Raw genomic sequence first — 23,802 nt, 5'->3', positions numbered from 1 at the left:
GTATTTAAATTTTTCTTATCGTCAACAAATCCCAATAAATCCAATGTGCCATTTTGCCACTGTGAACAATAAAATAGCGACATGTTCAAGATAGTTTAAAGATTAGGACTGTTGCAATTCATTCAGTTATTATATATATATATATATATATATATATATACACATATATATATATATATATATATATATACATATATATGTCCGGTCTAGACCAGCTCTATATGAAAAGTGCCCTGAGTTACCTTCTGTTATGATTTGGAACTATATAAATAAAACTGATTTGATTTGACATTTTTGGTCCACTGCCTTTTGGTCCACTGTAAATTTTACTCCTCTCCTCCTCCTCCACACGTCTTGACTGACGCTAATCTAATATCACGATTGTCTGCGTGCTGCTCACTTAGTGATGGAAATAGAAACACTAGAGAGACGTCAGTGACTGTACTCTGTTGCTGTAGTTGCCAGAGTTTTCCTCTAGTCTTTCTTTGATACTAAGCCTGACGAAAACAAAAACAACTTTTGGGAAATGAATATTTAAAAAAAATAAAAAATAAAATGACTTCAAAGAATTGCCACTTTCAGAATGTCTGTTTATCTGTCTGCTACTGTAACAAAGGCATCCTCCCCCCAGCCTTGACACTCTGGTTTTGTTGCGACACTACAAGCTCATAGACCTGAAACGTGTGACATTTCTGAGAAAGACAACTGAGTCACATGAAGGCAGGTTGACTACATGGACTCTCACAACGAAGGATCATCTTTCTAGACTTTCCACTACACCTCATGGAAACTTTGAAAGGATGGGGTTCATTATATGGATATGTTATGTTTATGTTCTTTACAACGCTCAGACAAGGTAAATGAATATGAAAACTCTTTCTTTTTACTTTTTCTTTACTTATCAAAACACAAAGCTTCTGTAGTTGAAGTAAAACATCAGCCACAAAATGTTGGTTAGCTTATCAGCATATTGTGGTTTACTCTAACAGATGGCATCTGCACTGTGTTGCTCTTTTTGCAGACTGTATATATAGAAATTTGACTCATTTTTGCTCAGTTTGGAGCTTGGCTCAGTCACAGTACTTAGAGTGATATACGGAACTCCAAACCTCTAAACCTGTCAGAATTCAAGATTGATATGATGTGTGGTTCATTACACAGTGCTTTACTGTAAAATGGGGAAAAGGGAAAAGAATAGGTCAATTTGAAAGGGGATTAACAATTTTTTTTTTTTTAATGAAAAAAGGTTACGTGTAATAAGAAAACTGCAGCTGCTGCCTTTCCTGTGACTGCAGTTTTGCTGCATTGGGATTGTTGCTGATCTCTAAAGAAGATATCCTTGTTTATTTCTGGAGCAACCCAGTAAAATAAAGGTTAAAACTGGTTTAAAATAAATTAGATAATTTTGAAATGTATTTCTTCAAAGGGTCAGCATGTGAGGCTCCTTCAAGTCCCGAGTGCTTCAGGGAAACTGCTAACAAAACTGTTTACATATGTGAATGGAGCATGAACACAACTGAGAGCGATGTGACATTTGACCTGTACTTTAAGTGAGTATTGTTAAAATGTTTGATGTATATTTTAAAATGGGGCCATCTACTCAACCATGTTGATTATCACTTTTAGTATTTTGTGAACGTGTATTAATATAACAAATATGAGACGCGGTAGAAACAAACTCTCATCAGTTCTCTCACTGTGCAAATAAAAGGTTGTCTTAATGAGGTCTCAGCCACTTTTTTCAGTGTACTGGTGCCATCGCTTACTATTTAAAGAACTGTGTAAATTCAGTACTGAAAGATACAAGCAAGTAACTGATGTAATTTTTCCAGCACAGCCTGGGCTATTTCAATATGTATGGATCATAGAGCCAAAAGAAAACCTAAAAAGGAATTAAAATGTACAAAATGTTATTCATTTTTCAAGTCAAAAAAAAATTATGTACAAGTGTAATGTGTAAATTGTAAAATTAAGTCTCCATTGCACACACAGGCAGAACTTTTTACATTTTTATCTTTTAGGGTGCACTACTTTTTTCAGTGGTGCCAACGCCAAGCAGCAAAAAACGTCCCAAAATGTTAAAGTTGACTAAAAGAAGATGTCGTTAATATTTAGATATGGATTTACATATTCAGTATCATTGAATCATGATTCTTTTGACATTAACCTCTTGCAAACACACTAAAATACCAAACAGAATAACACCGGTTTCAGATTAGTATATTTACAGATTATTTCGTCTCTGAATGGTGTTTTCGTGCTGCACTAGATCTCCAAATGCCAGGGACACGACATAGACCTCCCTGGTCCAGTTTGTTAGTCGGCAATCCGCCATTTTGTGACTCTCATTGGCTCAGTTCTTTACGCACAGTTCAATAACAGAGCTTATGATTGGGCAAGAAAGAGTCAATATGGCTGCCAATAATTTCACTCGTCAGAGCACGTTAGCAGATGAATAAGTACAGAAAACACTGGTTTATCGATTTTATGTTTTTTTCGGAAATATCCAAAATTGAATACCAATGTCCATGATGGATTTCAAAGCCCCTGGAAGTATTAAAATCGCAAACGACGGCTCGTTTTAACGGAAAAACGGTGCAATGCATTGCAGTTTTTCAAGTAAAACCTAAATACATCAGATACATAAATATTATGAAATATTAATCATATAAAATATTAATTATTTAAGGGAGGTGTGGCTAAAATTATTCAAAATATATTTAGAAATATTGCTTCATTATTCTCACATCATATAGGTTGAAATAAGGGTTAGAACAAGATTGTATATATATATATGTGTGTGTGTGTGTGTGTGTGTGTATATGATATACTGTCTGATATACTGTGTAGTATACCATGATACACTTGTAGTGCTGATACACTTTCTTGCCGAGAGAGGAGATTGATAGCATTCACATGACTGTACAGTAAGCATGAAGGACTGTGTCTCGCCATTTTAATACACCTTAAGTCTCACAGTGATGTCTTGTGAGATGCTTTCGGCTTCAGCCACTGTCACTGCACTCATACCTCTACATGTTTATCTGTAGTGAAACCAGATTTAGGAGCATTAAGAAGACCTGGTGTCAGATCAATGATGAACAGCTGATCAAATCTCGGCCTGTTAACATTTGGGTGGAAGCTCATGTAGGAAACTCCAGCTGCACATCACCCAGGAGGTCTGTTAAACTCGGGCACATAGGTAATGGCTACTTCCCTGATTTCAACCTACAATATGGGAGATTAAAACACAATGTTGTCCTTTTTGCAGCAATGAGTATCTGACAACACATCGACGTCACGGCTTTAATTTTACTCTAGAAAAAAAGTAATAAAATATATATATCTATTTTTTTAAAACATTACACACAAGTTTTTGCTTCTCCTCAACAGTTAAGTATGAAGTACCACACAATATTTCAGTGTCCTGGCTAAAAAACAACCTCAGCTTAATCTGGAGGGGTGCAGAGAGGCGTCCAGCTTTAGCTGAGGTCTGGTTTCGAAGATATGGACACCCCACAGAATCATGGGAAAAAGTAAGGCAGATTTGTGTTTTGTTACCAAATCTATTTTATCTGAAGCAAATTTACATTTTTGCTACCCTAAACAACCATTTTAATTATTATATCTGCATTGCTGTTACAGAGATTCATAAATACCACCATGTGTAAGTACTCTCATGTCTTATATCCTTGTAACTGAAGTCTTCTGAATTCAGTGTTCAGCAATATTTCATGTTTTCTGTGAATGAGAAATTTCTGTCTGTGTTTCTTCTCGTGGATCTACTTCTAAAAGACACTGAAGGATCACGCTACCAGTTTTGTCCGCCTTTGCCCACTAAATTCTGTTTGGTAAACTCCTTTACTTCTCCTTTCCTCAGTGACTGCACACAGCTCTCCAGAGGTCCCAACATCACACTGTCCACCTCTAAAAAGAGAGGTGACTCCTGACTGTATGTATACACGTGGCTAACATTTGCAAGAAATCCAAGAACGCAAAAAATTTAAACAATGAGACTTTGGAATTACCTGAAGTCATATGCCTGACCAGTTTGCCCACTGACCACAGAGACGAAACTGTTATCAACCTATCCACCAAACTCCCAGTATGACCATGAAAAAGCCGACCACCAAATGTCAAAATTACTGAGCATTACTGGGATGAGTAACTGTACTGCAACTACTAAATTACAAATTCTAACCCCTTACACTAGTCATTACTGAAACAACTAATCGCATTACTGCAACAAAAGACTAAGTAATGCATTACTGCCCAACACCGTTAATCATAGAGGTGGCAAATCAGATGATGTTAGCATGAGTCTTTTTTGTACCAGACATTTTTTGGAAAATATTGACAAGCAACCAGTTTCGTCATTTTAGGTATGAGGACTTGTTGAACGTGCAACGAGTAAAAGGGAAAATAGTCTACCAGAATTAAAAATGTCTAGTGAACAAAATGTCTCTGTTTTCCTTTTTATCTGTACAGACCGGGTCATTGTTGTGAATCTGTTGAAGCATTCAGCTTACCAGGTTCGGATCAGACAACGGTCCACCCAGGCCCAAAACCCACTGTGGAGCAAATGGTCTCCAGTTGTGACTGTTCCCGCAGGTGAACTCAAGTTATCTATTTAAATGAATGAATGGGTCATAACTTTTAAAGGTTTATTTAGCAGCAGTTTGGACTTAGAGTCAATTCTTCTGCTTTGAAAAATCTGTGTCTAGTGATGTACATCTTTTGACACAAAAAATGCTCTGGATGAAATAGAAAAGTCCTATTGACCTACATACATGAGTCACAAAGATACAATGCAACAGGGAGGAGCATCAAATCCCCACTGACTGATATCTGGAACTGTAGATTCACCCCTCTCTAAACTGCGGTTTCAGGTGTGATTACTGACCTGAAATGCTCCGTGTGAACTAGATACCAGAAATCCACACTCAAGCCTTAAATGTATATCCTACAAATATATGTCCCCACCACTCCTGCCCCAACACCTTACATTATTTCATTTTCTAAGGTTTTAATTTCTCCGAATTTGTACAGCTGCCTCTTCCATACATTTGGAGATAGCAAACTATGAACAGATGCAGTTTCACTGAAAAGTTTAAAACACTTTTTTTAGCTGTAAAAGTGAGGCTCGAACGAGGTTTCTCTCAAACTTAGATAGTCTGCTCACTCATATTTTGTGTTTTTACCGCAGAGCTTGAACACGAACCTGAAGTCACCATGACAACAAAACTTTTAAATGGCACTCGACAGGTGACGCTAACTTGGAAGGTAAAGCAGTGAAAGAAAGGCAACACCAAAACATCCACACATCCAAACATTTCAATTTTGCTGCATACACATTTGAAGCATTTGTGACAAATAGGACACAGATCAGAAAATTACAAATGGATTCGTGACTTGATGTGTAAAATGTCCACTAAAAATTTTAGAGAGTATTTTTATTACAGTCGTATGTCATTTGCAAATGTGAATTCTTCATGTTTACAACTGGTGGAACTTTTTATGAAACAAACAAAAATATGCCATTAAATACTTTTAATTGTACTGCAAAGAACTGAAGTGTTTTTTAATTGACTATTGAGCCATACAAATTACTGATAACTAATTGCAAAAAAATGGTGAGTATAAAACTTAAATTTTGACATTTAATGTCCACTTTGTTTTATTACACAAGATTGTTAGCATCAGGTTTTCTTGACATTTGAATCCATCATTTGTGGAGTGTTTTTGTTGAGCAGGCAAAGGAAGTTGTAAGAGGATTTTTTATTGTTTTCATAATTTTTTCTTTTAACAGTGACTTCAGTGAACTACTTTATACAGCTGCAATTAATGATTATTTTCATTATAGACTCATTTGCCAGTCTTTTTTTTTTGATTAACTGCTTAATCGTTTAGTCTATGAAACATCAAAAAATTGTAAAAAATGGCCATCACAACTTGGCAGAACCGAACGTGACGTATTTATTTGTCTTCTTTTGTTGGACCAAAAGTCCAAATCACCAGAAATATTCAGTTTATAATCATATATGACAAAGAAAAGCAGGAAGTCCTCTCATTTAAGTGCCATGCAATTAGAAAATATTAATTAATCGACCAATAGTTTCAGCTCCACCATAATATATCATGAGTACCTCTTGGTAAAAGCATAAAAATCCTTGAAAAGTAATGTTTTTCTTTTTTTTCCCCCCAAACATTTTACTGGTACCAGATGGTTTATCACAGCAGAAATAATAATTACTACTCCATCTACTACAGTATTACTAGTACTACAACAATTACTTGTGCTAATTCTACTACTACTACTTCTATAGCTAACAATAACAACATAAACGAAGGCAAATTAAAAAATAAATGAAATGAATCTGTCTTAAACCACCAACACCTACAGGTGGAGTTTCAGACAGTTCATGGGAAATGGTTTTAATTGCACTGGGAGCATCATGTAACTTAGCAGACTTGAACAAAACTTTTGAGAAAATGCTCACCACTGACAATGACAGCGATTGACACTGCACATGTTAAAAAAAAAAAAACTTTGATACTAACTTACAGCATCACCAGTGCAATTAATGAGAAACCTGGTACATAGACCTCGCTCTTGGGTAAAAAGTTTGGCATGTGTGCCATACTGGAGTTTCTACCACTTTCTGTTTCCCCTTTAGACATTTAATTTGACTGATTTACCTATTGCCCCCATACTGGGTTGTTTAATTCACAGTTGATTATATGTTAACTATTGCCTTGTTTAGTTGGTGCTGTTTCCTGTGTTTGTCTGAACTAAGGGTTTCTTCTGCTCTTTAGTCGATGCCACATGAAGCAGTAGTTGGAGGAGTGAACTACACACTGGAGGCCACACAGTCTTCTCAAAGATGTCCTTGTGCGAGGACAGACAGGAAGAGACATCACATCAATACAAATAGTTACACTACTTATGTGTTTTACTCTGCTGTCAACATCTCTGTTACCGCCAGAAATGCAGCGGGCTGCTCTCCTTCAGCAGTCGTACAAGTACCGGCCGAAATTGCTGCAAATTTAGAAAGTAGGCCAGAGTGTTTGTGTGTGCTTGAGTGTGTCACATATCGTGTATTTCTCAATAACTAGAACTTAAAGGCTGTTCTTTCTTTTCTCCCTGGCAGCTTGTGACAAAAAGTTGTTGGATGAAAAATTAAATAAGAAAACGTGCAAGCAGTTGTACGAGCTTCAAGATCAAAATTCAAGGCCAGGACATGTGATAACTATATCAAGTAAGAAAAACCAAGAAAGGGACCAAGTAAAAAACAGTAAGTTGTATTTAAAGTACTTTTAACCACACAACTTTATCATCTCTACTCTACAAAGGGCAAAAACATTGGAGAAGATAAAAGCAAAACAAGACAGGATAGAAAATTTAGGGAGGTCAGTTTAGTTTTCAGATCCTGCACAAAGTGGCTTCAGCAAATCTTTTCTCTGTTTATTATCCACCAAAACTTATCTGTGGTCTAATTTTGCACCAAAGTACACTGACAGTTTCAAGACATAGAACAACACAATTTTTTATGCTATTATTTCGTTTTTACCACCACCCTGAAAAAGATAGTAAAATAGGTTACCTTGCAAACAAACATCAAACGCAGTAGAAATTCCATTGCGTTTGCTAGAAACATCACAATAACCTTTATCTTGTTCATATAATGTTGTGGCACACTTGCACTGGAAATATTATCTGTACTGTAAATTAGTTTCACACACTCTCTGTTTCTGTTACAGGCATAAGGAACTATGTTCGCTACCTTTACTTTGAACACAAATGCGATGGTGGGAAGCCGCGGACTGTTAAAATGTGCCTCTTTTACTTAAAAGAAGGTGGTAAGTTTCTTTAAATCAAATTTCTCTGCATACTGTGTGCACTGGATGCACGCCCGCCAGCATAATTATCGGACACTCAATTTAGGCTGCCAAATGGAAGGGCTGCAACAAGTCCTCCAAATTAAACAGCAATATATCTGCCCTCCAGAAAGACACATTTAAATGTTTTATGATTGGATGTTCGAGTTCACTGGAAAACATTGTTTGTAAGTGCTTTTTCATATGGTTACAAATGTTCCTTTGCTCCTGATGGATAACAATTATAATTACTACATCCAGTGGAGAGCTTTGGCCCCTAAACGTAAACATGTCATTTTGGGGCATTTGTTGAAACGAATGACTCTGTCCAATGATGTCCAGTAAAAAAAAAAATGAAAGACAGTAATCTCAGAAATATATTTAGATTAGACATGTATCAATCGGAGATGCCACCTCAAGTATTGGCCAACAATGAGCTCCTCTTTTCAGACATGTTAGCTGCTTAGCGCCGTTGGATGGATTGCTGTGAAAGTTTAAGACTTTCGTGGTCCTCAGAGAATGAATCCTTAAGACTTTGGTGATACCCTGACTTTTCCTGTAGTCCCTCTTAGGTTGGCATTTTTCGTTTTTAGTGAAATGTCTCGACGACTATTGGATGGATTTCCGTGAAATTGGGTTCAGACATTCATATTCCCCATAAGAGTAAGTTGGAATAACTTCATGGATCCCTGAACTTTTCATCAAGTGCCATGAACAGGTCCAAATTTTGATTTGTCTGACACTTTGCTTTATGACCAAAAACTGCGTGACAACTGACTTACTCTGAACAGCCCCAGATGTACTCACTACTTAGCAAATATTAGCATGCTAACACGCTAAACTAAGAAAGTGACATGGTAAACATTATACCTACTAAACATCAGCATGTAGGCATTGTCACTGTGAGGATGTAGGCATGTTGATGTTAGCATTTTGCACCACTGTTACTATGTACAGCCTCACAGAGCTGCTAGCATGGCTGTACACTCCTAGTCTTGTTCTCCCCAGCTGTGCAGGAAAGCATGCACCAATCTCACTGTTCCCAATACTGATTCGAAAACCTACATTCAGCTATTGGCCAATAATGATCTTTTTTCATAGCTGTTCATATAACTGGATGGAACTGACAAGGAACATTCTTCTATCTGTAGATTAACATGAGGCTAACTAAGAAATTAATATGGCCCCATCATATTTTGCCAGATGAGTGCTGAGGCGTTGACACTGATCCAGTGCATTTGGGTGCATCACAGTCATAGAGCACAGCAAAGTTTTTTCTACACATACTGTAGATGAAAAAAAAAGTTTTTCATCTATTTTTTCCTTAACCTCATCAGCAGCCCGCAGAGAACCTCAGGACTTCACTACTTTCAGTGAAACCCACAATTCTGCAGACCTGTCCTGGAAAGCAATTTCCTATAGGGACCAACAAGGTTTTCTCACACACTACAGCCTGTGCATTGTGAAAATCAGCTCACAGGATGAACCGAAAGGTTTGAAAGCCACATTTTTATTCATCTGAAATTGTTTTTTAGAGCTGAAGGGACAGAGACATATTTCCTCATGTATAGTTATTTGTTTAATTACAAATGTTCAATATTTCAGCAACTTGCGGTACTTAACTTTTGAACAAGAAACTCTACCTTACAGTGTGTTAGAAAAGGAAACTTGCCAATGACACACCTGCATGAATTTTATAGTGACGACAAGTTTTTCCACATGTAATTTCATCAGAGTGCCATAATGTATCAGCCTCACTGATAAAATACCGCCTGGAAAACTTGACACCGGGAGCAAAATACAACATCACCCTGGCCGGAGTGACACGAGAGGGACAAGGACCTAAAGCCACAGTAACTCTCAGCACACTGCCAGAGAAGCCAGTGAATGGTATCAGACTTACAGAATCAGCCCTCATGTTGAAACAGATTTGGAGTTTTTCATCTAGTCAAAGTAAAATACAAGTTAAATACAAGTCGGTGGAGAAGTTTTTCCACATGTGGGTGCTAACTCGTTTTCCCTATCTTCCTTTTCTCCCCCCAAATTAGTGTGGTGGAGTTTTGGCCTGCTGTTTGTGTTCTTTTTAAGCTCAACCATTTGCACCATTATCTTGAAGAGGTAGGTGACCTCCCTACTTTAAATATTCTATATTTTGGGATATAAGTATTAATAAGCATACAAAATATGTATGCATTCTCTTTGTAAAGGGATGTGGTGAACTGTTGAAATCTGACTTTCTGACTTTCTTTAAAGTCAGACCACATAACTTTTATGAAAAGCAGCCGCTACAGCCACAAATAACAATCACAGGACAATATCACACCAAATTTTCTTTCATTTTCCAAGATGCCCTTTCACCATTGTTTTACATTTGTGATGAAACCTTTGAAATGCTTCTGTGACATATATCAGTAAAAGTAGCGCAAATAGAGTAAAATAACATCAGCCACCATAAGCTAGTGGTCATACAAGACCAAGTAAAGAAGCTACAGTAACAAAACCCAGGAGAGCATTGAATTGAGCAAGGGTGTATATTATTGTTCATGTATTCAACTTTCCTTTTTCTAAGAGGAGAATTTAGTGACTTATTCTTTCTATATTTGTATAGTGTCACTAATATGCCACTATGTGTAGGAGTTTTTTGCAATCATAGCACCTTCTTTTACTGTTATATTACTCTGATGGCTTACGTCTTTGTCGTCTAGGAAAATGAAACAATCTCGTTGGACATTAGTGCAGTTTATGTGTTGCTTTTATTCAGTGTCCGCTCGGTTTTACAGAATAAAGGGCCATGCATGACAGCTTTAAAGAATTTCCTTTATCTAAACAGTCGATTTGTCTGCAATTTTAATATCAGCTATTCCACCTGGACGGATCTTTCTTAACAGTTTCTACTCTGTTCTAATATTTAGAATCAAAAACAAGATCTTTCCTCCTGTGCCGACACCTGTTATTCAAGATTTCAACCCCCGTCAACAGGAGCAGAGTCAAGTAAATATCACACACAGATTGCTCTTTACCTGGGTTTGGAACTGTTTATCATGCGGGAAGTTTTTTACTCTTTCTGAGACCCTGACAGCTGCACCTTTAGTCATTTATACACTATAATTTGACCAGACAGCAGAACCCATTTCCTCAGACATAATAGACAGATTTAAATCAGTACAGTCTATATATATCTATCCAAAGGAAGTGTCAACTGTTTTTCTGATTAAGTGTAACTCCACTTCTTCTGTAGTGTTGAAACCCTAACTCTAATTCATAGGGTACATTTGAAACTGCATGACTGAAAAGACAAAAAAAGTCTTTCTCAGTTCTTTAAAAGGTGACATGTTAGCCAAAAAAGGTTTTTTTTAAGTCGATTACATGTTCTGTGATTTAGCTACCATAAAGATAGTAATTTTCAAACTTCTTGCACACAATAAAATCTTAGGATGTCGGCCCCTTGTACTCACTTTATGGTGCGTAAAGTGAACTTTTCAGTGGCTCTATATATTTTTATACTCACTATTTTTATAATTAGTGAAGTAGTTGTCCCTCCCCTATTCTGCTTTTGCTGTGCTTTCTTGGAGTAACTGTAGAGACACAAGAGTGATACTGATCTTCTCTTATATTACTCGGCAAGAAAGCACAACAGTGACCTATTCCGTTTATTATTGCTATTATATACAGCACTGGAAAAAATTAAGAGACCACTGCAGATGTTTCTGAAATCAGTATCTTTACATGTATGACAGCCATTCCATTCCAGTGTCTGTTGAATTCCAACACAAGCACACCTCATTCTACGTAATGAGGTACTGATTGGGTGATCACCTGAACCAAATCTTATTTACCGAGGAAAAGTATAAAAACCACTGCTGTGGTCATCACTATCCTCTTGCAATAAGACCAGCTGGATGGCAAAAACGGTGGTAGTAGGACCTCAAAAGTAATTGGAATCAAAAAATAACTGTTGACCACGCCCAAAGTTTTGAGTGAGGAAAAGAAGGGTTCAATTCTGGCTTTACTGGCAGAGGGATACAGTGAGCGTCAGGTTGCTTCCATCCTTAAAATTTCTAAGACGGTGGTTCATAAGAACAAGGTCAAGCAGCAGGCATTGGGGACAACAAAACTACAGACCAGCAGAGGGCAAAAATGACTCTCCACTGACCGGGATGACTGTCAACTCATTCGAACGTCACTCAGCAACCGTAGGATGACATCAAGTGACCTACAAAAAGAACGGCAAGTGGCATCTGGGGTGAAGTTCACGGCGAGAACGGTTCAAAACAGGCTCCTAGGGGCAGGGCTCAAGACGTGTAAAGCTAGTAAAAAGCCCCTCATCAATGATAAGCAAAGAGCCAGGCTGAAGTTTGCAAAAGACCATAAGGATTGGACCATAGAGGACTAGAGTAAGGTCATCTTTTTCTGATGAGTCCAATTTTCAGCTTTGTCCAACACTTGGTCGTCTAATGGTTAGACGGAGACCTGGAAAGGCCTACAAGCCTGTTATTTTGACCATTTGTCATTTTCTACAAATAAATGCTAATAATGCAAATAAGGACAATATTTTTATTTGGAGTTTAGGAGAAATGTTGTCAGTAGTTTAAAGAATAAAACAAATGTTCATTTTACTCAAACATATACCTATAAATAGTAAAATCAGAGAAACTGAATTTGCAGCGGTCTCTTAATTTTTTTCTAGAGCTGTAGATATTGTTCAGAGAAAAGCAAGATAGAACTTCAAAACACAGTGCAGTTTTTCTGTTCTGAATATTGAATCTTGAATCTTACTGTCATGTGTTAATCTTACCTACAACAGGAGATCCTGGAAGGGAAAGAGGAGGTGCATGAGCTGACGCTGCTGCATCCAGAGGGTAAGTCGGTCCCTGAGGATTTAGGGGAGACCACTGCCCTCCGAGGAGAGTGGGACGATGGGAGTGACAAGGCTGTGGAGAATGAGAGGGATGATTTGAGGATGTCAGAAGAAACCGGTGATGAGAGCCCTGGCTCTACAGATCAGGCACTGGGGAGCTCCAGAGAAGTAGAGATAACAGATCTCGAACAGGTGGACAATGAAATCGCCATGCTGATATACAGGAATGGTTTGGTCTTTGATGTGAAGACGGATTTGCCTTAAATGGATGTTAGTGCAGATGTTACTGCTTCAGAGCATAAAATTCAACACAGGGTTGACATTTATTTAACTTGACTGGATGAATACTTTTCTTGGTTTAAGAGCTGTATCTTTTGGAACAATATCTGCAAAAGCATCTTGTTAAGAATGTATTGTTTTTCCTGTTTGCCGTGTGTATTTTTGAATTTTCCAGTGACATTTTACATACAGAGGCTGGTATATGAAAGCAGGAGAGTTAAGCAGTCACAGGCTTTGTCAATGCACGTCGTTAATAAACCTTTACTCTAAACAGTGCATAGTAAATCCTCGCCCCCTGACTTTTCTTCTAGCGCCACCATGAGATGACATTGACATTTGTTGTTCTGAGTGTAATTTCATGACAATTCTATAAAGTTTGGTGGGATGAATTTTAAGTTTATTGATCCTCTGACTTTTCTTTTAGCCCCATCAACTGGCCAAAAATAACATGTCCAATACTTTGGTTTCTGTCCAAATACCTGCAAAACAAATGACTTTCCCATCAGCCTCTGCTGAACTTTAAGTTTAGTGCTATTTTGCATGTTAGCAAACATCTTAAAATGAAATACTAAATTTAATAACAATAAAAAAATTAAAATTCTCATGTAATACCTTCAAGTATATGATTATATATATATATATATATAATTAATATTATACTGTATTTTAGGTTAAAAAGAGGGAATATCTTTGACAAATCATTTAGGGGTAGAATTTTTTATTAATGGCATAGTAGTTACCATAATTTGCCATTTATTTGTATGTAACCCTTCTTTTTTTTTTTTTTCATTTTTAACACCACTCTCTGAAAATTACTATTTTTAGCACCACTAGAGATCAGAACTAAGTTTGGACCTAAACTTACATATTTCAAACAGTCAATACAGTCTAGATCAGTTACATCTAGATCAAACTCATTGTGAAACTCTATAAAATATTAAATGTAATCAAAACATAAAACTTTAAACATCAGAAAAACTAAAATTAAAGTTCCTGTGTACTGCAACAATAGCAAAGTGCAAATAAAAGAAAACAGCTTTACAACAGACTTTGGTCTTGAAAAAAGAAACCTGAGCCTGCAAAAAAAAAAACAGAGCACTTGACGTGATAATTTGAAGTGAGCCTTTGAAGAGGTGTAAATGTATTAGGAAGTGGTCACAAAAAAAAATTGGCCTTTGAAAAAGGTACCTTATGCAAAGGAAAAGGCTAGATTAGTCATAAACAAAGAGCCCTCTGTGGTGTTTCGACCTAGCTTGTTTAAACTACAAGATGTCATGTTGATTTTTTTAGAAGTGATGACAGATTTACTGCATTTTCCACCACACTGCACTTTAATTTTTCAGCAGTAGATTTACTGTTTGGTCGTGGCCTGCTTGAGGAGAGGGAAATCAGCAAGAAAGTCACTGTTGTTTCACGTATTTTATTTCTCGCCACATTGAGATCAAAATCATTTGCCCTACAGGCTGGGATTTGATAAATGTTATGTGTGGGCCCCTTACGTGTTCTAAAAAATCACTGTAAACCTTGTCCTCTCGGGGCTTTTTACTTTATCAAGGGTGACAGTCAGTGTTTTGTCTGTGTGTATAAATACAATACGGACATGTATCTTCCACACGTGGACATCCCTGTCTATTTGTTACGCAAGAAATACTTAACTGCTTTGCATGAAAGTTGGTGGAGTGATGGGGCATGGGCCGGGGAAGAACCCATTAAATTATGGGGCATATTCAGATCATTTACTATGAATTTGATTTTTATTTCTCTGAAGTCTCTGAAGTTTGATCGTCTATGCACCAGAATATTTTAGGGTTTCATCACCCTCTTGAATGTACAATACAGAGGAAAATTGGGGTTAGTTTATTCATTTTCCTCCTGAATCAAATTGAATCTGCCAACCTCAAAAGATTCAGACTGTTGCCAACCTCAACAGCTTGAAGAAAATACCGATCAGCCACAACATTAAAAAGAGTAAATGGTGGGACATGCACAGAGAGAGGACCGGTAGACAGGCCGACAGGGCCAGTAACCGATGCGGCAGCGCACCGGGATTTGCCCAATGGTTATGTTCAATTTGACTATTCGTGATAATACATTGTTCAGCGCAGCAGGTGCAGCTAAGGGACGCTTCAATAATGCCATGCACAGTAGCGCCTCTCATAAATAACAGACAGTTTAATGAGCCAAGACTTCAGCGGGAAACTTTCTGTCAATGACAAAAATATACAGTTCCCTAAATATTGGTTTAAATAAAATTAAAGTAATACTGCCATTACTGAAAATACTGTGTGTAATCCTTCTGCTGACATGATGCATAAAGTGAGAACTGCTTGTAGTAATCTTGCCAACATCACAGAATTGATATGGATTTTCCAGATATTGGATTTACAGATTTGCTTTAAAAGTCTTGAGATCTTTGATAGAGTTCAGGAAACATCCTGAGAAAGGCTTTTTTAGAATGATAAGGCTGCCAATCTGTCAGATTTTATGCAAATATCCCATTTCAAACAATATTTATAGCCACTGCTAATTGCAGAAAAGTAAAGTAAAAGGTTATACGCTCAACAGATTTTTAAATATGCAGGAGCTGATTATATTTGGGGGCAGCAGAGATCAGGATTTAAAAACAACACTTACATACCTTAACAAGTTGATGTGCTGAGAGCAAATGGAGAAAGAAAGAAAGAATGAAAGAAAGAAAGAAAGGCCACTAGCTCCTACACAGGACTCTTGAAAGCTTTTAAGTTCAGGATCACGACTGAGCCCCTCATGCCAGGCACCGAGCACCGAGCCACAGCACAGAAGGCCGAACTGTGCATCAGAACAGGAATCGATGGCCCCCAGGCCACACTGGGAGTTTGAAGCTCAGTGGCGCTACCTGCTGTTAAGGCCTCCACCTACAGCCGTGTCTCGGTGGGCTGGGGGTCCAGAGCTGTGTAACTGAAGTCATCTAAATCAGGGACTTGATATGTGAAGTGCTTTTACTTTTGACAGTTTAAGTACATTTTGCTGATAATACTTCTGCGCTTTTACTAGATTTTGAATCAAAGACTTTTACTTGAAGTACAGTATATTTACACTGTGGTGTAGGTACTCTGATCTTTTACTTAGGTAAAAGTATAAATACCGCTCTGTAGAAATACTATTTTACAAGTAAAAGTTCAAGTAGAAAAGTATTATCATAAAAACATATTCTTAAAGTATCAGTTTTGAATGCAGTATGCAGAACGGGCCATTTCAGAATTACAGGTTGTATCATATTATTGTATTATAATTATTGATGGATAAATTTGTTCACTTCATCGTTGCAGCTGGTTGAGGTGGAGCTAGTTTTGATAATTTTATGTAATGCTGGGTAGCTTTTCAATTTCAACAGTCTTATTCTATCATAATAAATCAGAATTTATTTGTTGATTATATTTTGTCTTATTATTCTGAATCTGGAAAGTAACTAAATTTATCAAATAAATGAATTAGTAGAGTAGTAGAACATGGAAATACTCAATTACTGAACTGAGCTGCATTTATCTGGTTTAAATAATTTAAAAAAATTGAATATATTTGGGGTTTGGCACTGTTCTATTAAATAAAACGAGCAATCGTGGGAACCAGTACACATGTAGACATGTAACGATGGCGCCCCCCAGTGGTCCGATGCTGTCGGTACAGGGGCAGGACGGGTGGCAAACAGCGGGTAGGACAGGTCATCCCCGTCTGCACCACCGGACCACAGACAAACGGCTGCCCTCCGTCTGTGCCTGAAGGACAGGCTTTTAAAACACCATGAACGGGCCAATCGTGCCGCTGACCTTCTGGTAACAGCCCTGAAAATGCCCTATGCAAGCTGCACTGTGCTAGAAGATGGCGGAGTCGGACGGTGGGGATTTTGCTTCGAAACATCCGCAGAACAGGTGAGTGAAGCGGGCTGAGGACGGGGTGTGTCTGCAGTGTCGGACCGGTCACTCGGTGCTACCTTTTTTTTTTTTCCGAAGTCTCCGCGGCTTCGGGACAGCAGCCCAGTCCGAGCCCGCTGGAGCGTCCGCGTCTTTACACCAGGAAACACCGGGGACTTGTCCGGGCCTCCGGGCGGCCACGCTGCTTGTGTTTATCTATCGATGACCCAACTGTGGAAATAAAGTAAGGATGTTACAGATGTCTGTTTAGAGGAGTCGACAAACCTAAGCCCGTGTTTGCTCTGTGGTAAAAGATGAACTAAACCACGTGTGTCGACGATTTGGTAAAGACATTTTCTTCTAGTTGGAGAGGTCTTTGATAAGCATTTAGCTTCCTACCTCTCCCTTACAAGCTCCTGTTTACTTTGGATTCATGTATGCCTGAGTAAATGTAGGTAGACAGTGTGTTTGTATGAAGATGTCTTCGTGTACATATCATACATTTTTATAGTAATTTTATTTATTTTGCTGTGCAAATAAACAAACACGAATAAATAAACATTATCATTGGTAAGCCAATACTTCCAGTACATGAGCAGTGCTAATGGAATCACGCTGCCCCAGTTAGTGTTACTGTCACGATTAGCTTGCCTTAACTGCAGTGAACAAACTAGGGCTGCAATTTACGATTACTTCATTGTCGATCAATCGATTAATCCGTACATTATCAACAACAAAAAAAACTGTGAAAATCTGCTATTCATAATTTCTCAGAGACCAAGGTGATGTTTCAAAATGTCTTGTTTTGTCCAACCAAAAGTCCAAACGCAAAGATGTTCAGTTTAAAATAATATGACCAAAAAAAAAAAAAGAGGCAACTATTCACATTTGAGAAGCTGAAACCACCAAATGTCTGCAAGTTTACTCGATGAGTGAATCAAATGGTTAAATTGGTCATCAGAATGGTTGCCAGTTGTTTTTCCGTCAGTTGACTAATTGTTTCAGCTCTAAAACCCACCAAACACATTGAAAGTTAGGTGCAGAAAACAGTGTAACAGTAATAGGACTAACTGGCAACACCTAACTAAACAAAGTTGCAGGTTGTGAACAGAAATGGTAAAGTTAAACGTGAACAGTCTGTTTACTTGTTTTTGTGACAGATGACATTTTGATTAAAGTCTGACACATGTTTTAAATTCCTTATGGGCTTCATTTTGTCGCCTGCAAACAAACTGATGCGCTGCATTCCCAAACAGCTCCACTTTGGTTTCATCTGTCCATAGAACATTATCCTAGAAACATTGCGGCTTATCTATAATAGTTTTTGCAAACATTAATCTTTCTAATTCTTTCAACTGAGGCATACTCCGTGGCCTTCGCCCATGGAGCCCTACTTGGTTGCAACAAAAATAGAAATTAAGATGAGGGGGGAAAAAAAGGGTCATTTTGACCATATCCATGATGCATGAAATCCCAATGACTTGATACACAAGATCAGGGCACAGGTATGGAAAGTCTGGAAAAGTAAGAAAACTTTCAAATCTTAAATTATTGTTCACTTGAACAGAGAAGATAGTGTTGTTGGGTATTGTTTGATCCATTACCTCATTAAATGCTTCGTTTCTTCAGTCTTCAGCCCATTTCCATTTCATATTTCATAACCCAATTTCTATGAATCTGTTATCTGAATATGTAAAATGATGGATTCGAACAGCGGGATCTTTCCCTTACAATCATATGTGGTGTGAACAATAGATGCATTTTTTGGCTTAAATTTTTGAGTCTTATTCAACAAAGCAGGTCAGTAGAGGAGGTGCTAACGAAAACTATAATGGCAGCTGTCACAGTACAACTGGGACTTGTCATTCTGTCCCACTTGGCGCTGTCACTTCTCCCTTTGCTTTGGGTGGCTTGTGGAAATGTTTTGATTTAAAGTTATGCTGGTAAGATCTTAATACTCTCGCAAAAGTTTCTGTAAGTAAGTAAGTTTTCTGTGTTTATGCCCTCTAATGAGGTGTCTACATAGAGTGCTGGCATTTCTCCTATTTAGTGTGTGCAGATACGCTCTCTATAATTTCATTTCCTCCTGGTCGACTGTAGCAGATTAGATTAAATTTCCATCACTGTTGCTGTATGTATCTATATCTTTTGTTTACACCACACACTGCATCACATATTATTGAGCTACACAGCCCATTTGACCAGAATATAATAGCTCATAGCAGCATACATTACATTGAAGAATTCAATATAAAAGTTCATTTGACAATTCAAGTATGTCGTTTTTATTTGAATCCTTTGATTCACTGCTTGTGACGAAGCCTTCTTTTTCTCTCCCAGTATGGCTAACAAGAATAGCACCCTGCGCTGTACTTTCTCGGCCCCGAGCCACAGTGCCACCCTCCTTCAGGGCTTGTCAGTCTTGCGGGCTCAGGGCCAACTACTTGACGTTGTACTGGCCATCAATGAGGAGCGCTTCCAGGTCCACAAAGCTGTGCTGGCTGCCTGTAGTGATTACTTCAGGTTAGTGAAATCATAAGACTTTTCGCTGCCCGTTTACATTTTTAAATTGGAAGCACCTAACTGAGGCTCTTACCCAGAGCAATTTATACGGAGTGCACTTTTAGAGTAAGCTGCGGTTTACAGATCAACTATAATCAAAGCAGTTTAGTTGGGAGAGGAAGGTGAGGGTCGGAGAAATGAGAAACTCGCAACAAAATGCAAAATCACGCACTCATTTGTTTGTTTTCTTGCTTTTTGTCTTAAGCTTGAGCCATTCTACTTTGAATTGTTCTTGTGTTTCAGAGCAATGTTTACCGGAGGCATGAGGGAGTCAAATCAGGATACCATTGAGCTGAAGGGTTTGTCCGCACGTGGGCTAAAGCATATTATCGACTTTGCCTACAGTGCAGAAGTCACATTAGACCTGGACTGTATTCAGGATGTCCTCGGAGCAGCTGTGTTTCTTCAGATGGTCCCAGTCGTGGAGCTCTGCGAGGAGTTTCTCAAGTCAGCCATGAGCGTGGAGACCTGCCTGCACATCGGCCAGATGGCCACCACCTTCAGCCTGTCTTCCCTCAAGGAATCGGTGGATGCCTTCACCTTTCGTCATTTCCTCCAAATTGCTGAGGAGGAGGACTTCCTGCACATCCCCATGGAACGCCTCGTCTTCTTCCTGCAGAGCAACAAACTGAAGAACTGTAGTGAGATCGATCTCTTCCACGCCGCCATCAGGTGGCTCCAGTATGACGAGTGTCGCCGGGCTCAAGCCAGTAGTGTCCTCTGCCATGTCCGCTTCCCGCTCATGCGCTCCTCAGAGCTGGTGGACAGTGTTCAGACGGTGGACATTATGGTGGAAGATGTGTTGTGCCGGCAATATCTCCTTGAGGCCTTCAATTACCAGATCCTTCCCTTCCGACAGCACGAGATGCAGTCCTCGAGGACTCTCATTCGCTCTGACGTCATGTCACTCATCACCTTTGGTGGGACGCCCTACACTGACAACGACCGCACAGTGAGCACCAAGGTGTTCCATCTCCCTGACATCACTTACCGCCAGTTCAAAGAGCTGACAGAGATGGAGGCAGGGTGCAGCCATGCTTGCGTGGCCGTACTTGATAACTTTGTGTACGTTGTCGGGGGACAGCACCTACAGTACCGCAGCGGCGAGGGAGCGGTAGACAGCTGTTTCCGCTACGACCCACACCTCAGCCAGTGGATACGTATCCAACCCATGCAGGAGGCGCGTATCCAGTTTCAGCTCAACTTGCTGCAGGGACAGCTGTATGCCACCGGGGGGCGCAATCGATCTGGCAGTCTTTCATCAGTGGAGTGTTACTGCCCAAAGAAGAATGAGTGGACTTATGTAGAACCATTAAAACGCAGGATTTGGGGTCATGCAGGGACTCCCTGTGGAGAAAAGCTGTATATCTCAGGGGGTTACGGCGTCTCATTGGATGACAAGAAAACTCTTCACTGCTATGACCCGGTATCAGACCAGTGGGACTTTAGAGCTCCCATGAATGAACCCAGAGTGTTGCATGCCATGATCAGCACCGGGGATCGGGTTTATGCTCTGGGCGGTCGCATGGACCACGTGGACCGTTGTTTTGATGTGCTTGCGGTCGAGTATTACAGTCCAGAGAACGACCAGTGGACCACTGTCAGTCCCATGAGAGCAGGGCAGTCTGAGGCAGGCTGCTGCTTGCTGGACAGGAAGATCTACGTCGTTGGAGGCTACAACTGGCACCTGAACAATGTCACGAGCATCGTGCAGGTGTACAACACAGAGACAGATGAGTGGGAGAGGGACTTGCACTTCCCAGAATCTTTTGCGGGCATTGCTTGTACACCGATTATACTTCCACAAAACACTGTCTGACCTGTGACTGTGAAGATTTTTTTCCTTGTGCCCTTTCTGCTGACCATTGAGTCAACACAAGGTGTGAACATAATGTAAGCTATCGTTGTGTGTGTGAGTGTGAGTGTGTGTGTGTGTGTGTGTGAGAGAGAGGGAATGACCTGAAAAGCTACTAGGCAGCATTACACAGAATGGTGTATTATTTTATATCCTTGTTTTGGGAAAGATGTGTCTAATCAAGAGGCAGACTTCCGTCGAAATGAGCAAATTATAATATGAAAACTCCAAAGGGTTTTTATGTTGGGACACTTATGATACAGACACAAGCTTTTGAATCATAGGTTATGACAGTTCGTCAGTATTCACCAACACATTTAATACGTTCCAGTGGAAAAGCCTTTAGCAAGATATGTGAGTGTGTAATTTCCTGTTTGAATTCAGTAACAGATTTACTACTATATTATTGCCAGTATGTTTTTCAGTCATAAAATAATATATAATCTGTCTTTGATTATTGCACACTTACCCATTTGAAAAATATAAGATCACTGGCAAAAGAACTTAAAAGAGAGAGGTTCTCTTCCAGAATAGCATTAGCAAAATTTACAACATTTTTTATCACAAAAATATTCATAATTCAGTCATAGTTCAAAGTTTTACCAATCAAGGGCTTAAGTTACAAACAACACAGATAGGCTCTTTTATTTTATGCTATTATTTTTTTCTAGTAGGTATGACTTGGAAATCTCATTTTTGAATGAAAGTCTTGAGTTAAAATTTGCTGTGCAAAGGTATTAAGAGACTCAAAGTTTAAAATGTTGGACATTTTGATTGTACAGTTGTTGTTTTTTTAATTTCTTGTTTAATTATTCAAAGAAACAAGCTAACTGGTCATCTTACTGTTTTTACATGTCTCGTCAAATTTACCAATCAACAAACCACATATCAATGCACAGAACCGATTGCACAAATAAACACAAGTAGTGTATGTGTCTAAACTTGGAATCAGTTACCCCGCATGATGGTATTAATGTTTTTTTTTTTTTTTTTTGGTTGTTTGTGTGTTGTTAATTGCTGCTGTCCCCATGCCACCCCCCACCAAACCAGTGTGACCTCATGAGGCAGCTAGAGAAATCATTAATGCGTGTGTCCACTGGAAATCTCAGTGTTTGCTTTTTATGTTAAACGAGTGCTACATGTTGCGTTCAGTACATGTTCTGTCCATAAAACTGCAGTAACACAGTAGCATGTTACATTGCAGGGGATAATTTTCTTCTAAAAAATGAAGAGTTAACTTCTGAACTGTTGCTCAAACCCTCACAGATGTCTCATTTACATGGAAAACTCGCTCAAACTATCCATTTGTCACCGCTGATACCGGCTTGTGTTTTTATTCGCCTGCATTGCTGCACTTTTCAAAGCACTATTTATCGGTCATCTGATACTGCTGCTTAAGTTATCGATGTACTTAATGTGTGCGTAAGGAAGAAGCAAGCTTAAAGTTCTTGTTATTCCCTGTTAAATGTGACCATCTATATGATGGAAAGGAGTGTCCATTTTAAGTCTCCTGTTTGCATTAGTGTGTCTTTGTCTTGTTCTACCTGTACCAGTAAAAGCGCAACATATTGTTGAAGTGCAATATTAAAGAAATGGCTTTAGTCAAAGGGGAATGTTGACATTTGTGTAGCTTTATTAGCATCCTTTATTAAAGGTAAATCATGTTTTAAAAATACCGTGCGTTTTGATTTTCTACTTTGTTAAGATGGTCTGTTTCCACAGCAAGCCAACTGAAGCACTGTCTTGCATTATAAAAGTTTGAATGTTTGAGTCCAAACATTTGAAAGCCAAGTTAAAGTGTTAAACTGTCTGGGTTTTTTGTTTGTTTGTTTTTGTTTGTTTGTTTGTTTTTTTGTTGTTCATTTTTACTAGAAAAAAACAACTGAGGGATTTTCAAAATTATCTGATTATTTTTCTGTTGATTGACTAATTGATTAATCAATTAATTGTTTCAGCGCTACTTATCATGCCAGGTTTGTTGCAACCACAAGAAACTTACGAGGACTGGTAGTATAATATATAATAGTAGTATAATATGTAATATAAGATGCTGACGGACAGTAAATATGGGGACAGAAAGAGAGAGGTATGACATGCAACAAAGGCCCCTGGCCAAAAAATCAAACCCCGGAGTTTGCAGTTACAGCGTATAGTATTTACCTTAACCAGTAGAACACGAGGGTTCCCCAGGCTCTTCAATTGTATTATTCTAACTTACGTAAATTTTAAAAAAATGAATTTGATCAGTGAATCTATGTGCAGTATGCTTCAAAAAAGCAACATAATGTAAAAGAAAGAAAACCTATTTTTGCTGTTTTATAAACTGTTAAAAATGTAACGTAGTATACCTCAACCTAGATGTCCTAAAATCAAATTACAGGTCATTTTGGTGTGTATAACAAGAACTCAAAAAAACTAGGAGTTAGATGTATCCTGTGTGGGTGGAATTTGATTCTCTGGTGGAAATGTCATAGAGAAAA

General features: G+C 38.6%; 2 protein-coding genes across 3 annotated transcripts; both read left to right on the top strand.

The window, feature by feature from the left end:
- Nucleotides 1-709: 709 nt before the first annotated feature.
- On the top strand, nt 710-13,491 carry il12rb1 (interleukin 12 receptor subunit beta 1). The gene is made up of 16 exons (XM_040128911.1): nt 710-856; nt 1,427-1,550; nt 3,051-3,202; nt 3,394-3,536; nt 3,646-3,667; nt 3,881-3,952; nt 4,489-4,611; nt 5,207-5,283; nt 6,817-7,054; nt 7,152-7,295; nt 7,762-7,860; nt 9,216-9,371; nt 9,613-9,768; nt 9,927-9,996; nt 10,791-10,869; nt 12,683-13,491. The coding sequence occupies exons 1-16, from the start codon at nt 784-786 to the stop codon at nt 12,998-13,000; spliced, it is 2,046 nt and encodes a 681-aa protein (XP_039984845.1). The 5' UTR covers nt 710-783; the 3' UTR covers nt 13,001-13,491.
- A 3,186-nt stretch (nt 13,492-16,677) lies between these two features.
- klhl26 (kelch-like family member 26) lies at nt 16,678-22,970 on the top strand. Of its 2 annotated transcripts, XM_040129394.1 has the most exons (3): nt 16,678-16,923; nt 19,246-19,428; nt 19,711-22,970. In XM_040129394.1, exons 1-3 carry the CDS (start codon nt 16,874-16,876, stop codon nt 21,284-21,286), a joined length of 1,809 nt encoding a protein of 602 aa, XP_039985328.1. In that variant the 5' UTR covers nt 16,678-16,873; the 3' UTR covers nt 21,287-22,970. The 2 variants fall into 2 exon arrangements, with proteins under 2 accessions (XP_039985328.1, XP_039985329.1); XM_040129395.1 differs by lacking the exon at nt 19,246-19,428.
- Nucleotides 22,971-23,802: the final 832 nt, after the last annotated feature.

The sequence above is a fragment of the Xiphias gladius genome, chromosome 6 (assembly GCF_016859285.1).
Source record: "Xiphias gladius isolate SHS-SW01 ecotype Sanya breed wild chromosome 6, ASM1685928v1, whole genome shotgun sequence".
Classification (NCBI taxonomy): Eukaryota; Metazoa; Chordata; class Actinopteri; order Istiophoriformes; family Xiphiidae; genus Xiphias; species Xiphias gladius.
This window is presented reverse-complemented; position numbering and strand designations above follow the sequence as displayed.